At 42.6% G+C, this 1,703-nt stretch overlaps 1 protein-coding gene across 1 annotated transcript; it reads left to right on the top strand.

The window, feature by feature from the left end:
• Positions 1 to 325: 325 nt before the first annotated feature.
• Positions 326 to 817, top strand: LOC140809084 (uncharacterized). Its single transcript, XM_073166566.1, has one exon. It carries the CDS (start codon positions 326 to 328, stop codon positions 815 to 817), a length of 492 nt encoding a protein of 163 aa, XP_073022667.1.
• The last annotated feature ends 886 nt before the right edge of the window (positions 818 to 1,703 follow it).

The raw sequence follows: 1,703 nt of genomic DNA, 5'->3' as shown, positions 1-1,703 counted from the left end.
TTATGTGCCCAAATGGGTGGAAGCAATTGCCACCAGTACTAATGATGCTCGAGTTGTTGTTAAGTTTGTCCACATGAACATCTTCACAAGATTTAGAACGCCTAGAGCCATTTTCAGTGATGAAGGTACGCATTTCTGTAACAAAATTTTTAACTCACTGTTGGCTAAGTATGATGTGAAGCACAGGGTGACACTAGCATACCACCCGCAAGCTAATGGGCAAGCGGAAATATCCAACCTGGAGATCAAGCAGATACTAGAAAAGACAGTGAAGACAAACCGGAAGGATTGAGCGATCAAGCTAGATGATGCTTTATGGGCATACATGACTGCATACAAGACACCTATCGGGATGTCGCCTTATAGGTTGGTCTTTGGGAAAGCTTGTCATCTACCTTTGGAACTAGAGCACAAAGCATTTTGGGCTGTGAAAAAGCTCAATTTTGATATGGGAGCATCAGGCGAGCAACGACTGTTGCAGTTGAATGAGATGGAGGACTTTAGGAATGATGCATACGAAAATGCAATGATATACAAAGAAAAGACCAAGACATGGCACGACAAGCAGATTCTTCGACGAGACTTCGAACCAGGGCAACAGGTGTTATTATTCAATTCTCGACTGAGGTTGTTTCCTGGTAAGTTAAAATCACGATGGTCTGGACCATTCACAGTGGAAACAGTGTACCGACATGGTGCAATTGAGTTAAAGTGCAACAATGGTCAGACATTTAAAGTCAATGGTCAAAAGGTCAAGTACTGCTTTGGAAATGAAGTGCGACACATGGACAACATCCCACTTGGAGAACCAAAGTAGACAGGAGAAAGTCAGGCTGATGACGTTAAACCAAGCGCTGTGTGGGAGGCAACCCACATTTATTTATTTTTGCATTCGTTTTGTTTTTATTAATTTATTTCAATTTCTTAGTTATTAATTTTAATTTTTTCTATTCAAGTATTAATTTGAATCGTTTTATTTTTGCAGGTATTTTTTTATAAAAATAAAAAAATAAAAAATTTCGAAAAGCTTATGGACAGGATGTTCTGCGCATATGCGCGATTTATTTTCGCGCACATGCGCGCTATAAGCAGTGGACTCGGCGCACATGCGCGACTCAAGGCGCGCACATGCGCGATATCCGGATTCGAAGAATTTTTGGACATTAAATGGCGCACATATGCGCCGTCTTGAGGTGCGCATATGCGCGCGACCTAATTTAAGAAAAAAAAATCGAGGATCGTGATCAATTCTCCAAAAACAACACAGCCGCTCCCCCTCACCAAAGGCACTGAACCTTGCCTTCATCGCACACCGCCGCGCCGCTCTCCACTGCAGCCGACCGCCGCCCCTCTCTGAAAGCCAACCGCCGCCTTCAAGCACCGCCACAAGTTCCGACACACTCCTAATTCCGGTCATCCCCTGGTTCAAGTAAGGGGTTTTCTCCAAATTTTGCTCAATCCGTCGTAATAGTTAGAATTGGTGTTCGATCTTTTGGGGAACTTCTGTTATTGTGACTTGGGTACTTCAATTTGTTATAAATCATTTCGTGATTTGGCTATACGTTGTGTTGCTAATCCGATCTGTTGGTGTGGTGCAAATGTATTTTCTTTGCCACTAGATTATTTGAGTTTGGTGTGTGGTTGTGAAGGATTTGATTATTGATTCTATGGCACCGAAAAAGAAGTCAAAGAAGGGTGCTTCT

Source organism: Primulina eburnea, chromosome 13, assembly GCF_022965805.1.
Source record: "Primulina eburnea isolate SZY01 chromosome 13, ASM2296580v1, whole genome shotgun sequence".
In the NCBI taxonomy this organism is placed as follows: Eukaryota; Viridiplantae; Streptophyta; class Magnoliopsida; order Lamiales; family Gesneriaceae; genus Primulina; species Primulina eburnea.
This window is presented reverse-complemented; position numbering and strand designations above follow the sequence as displayed.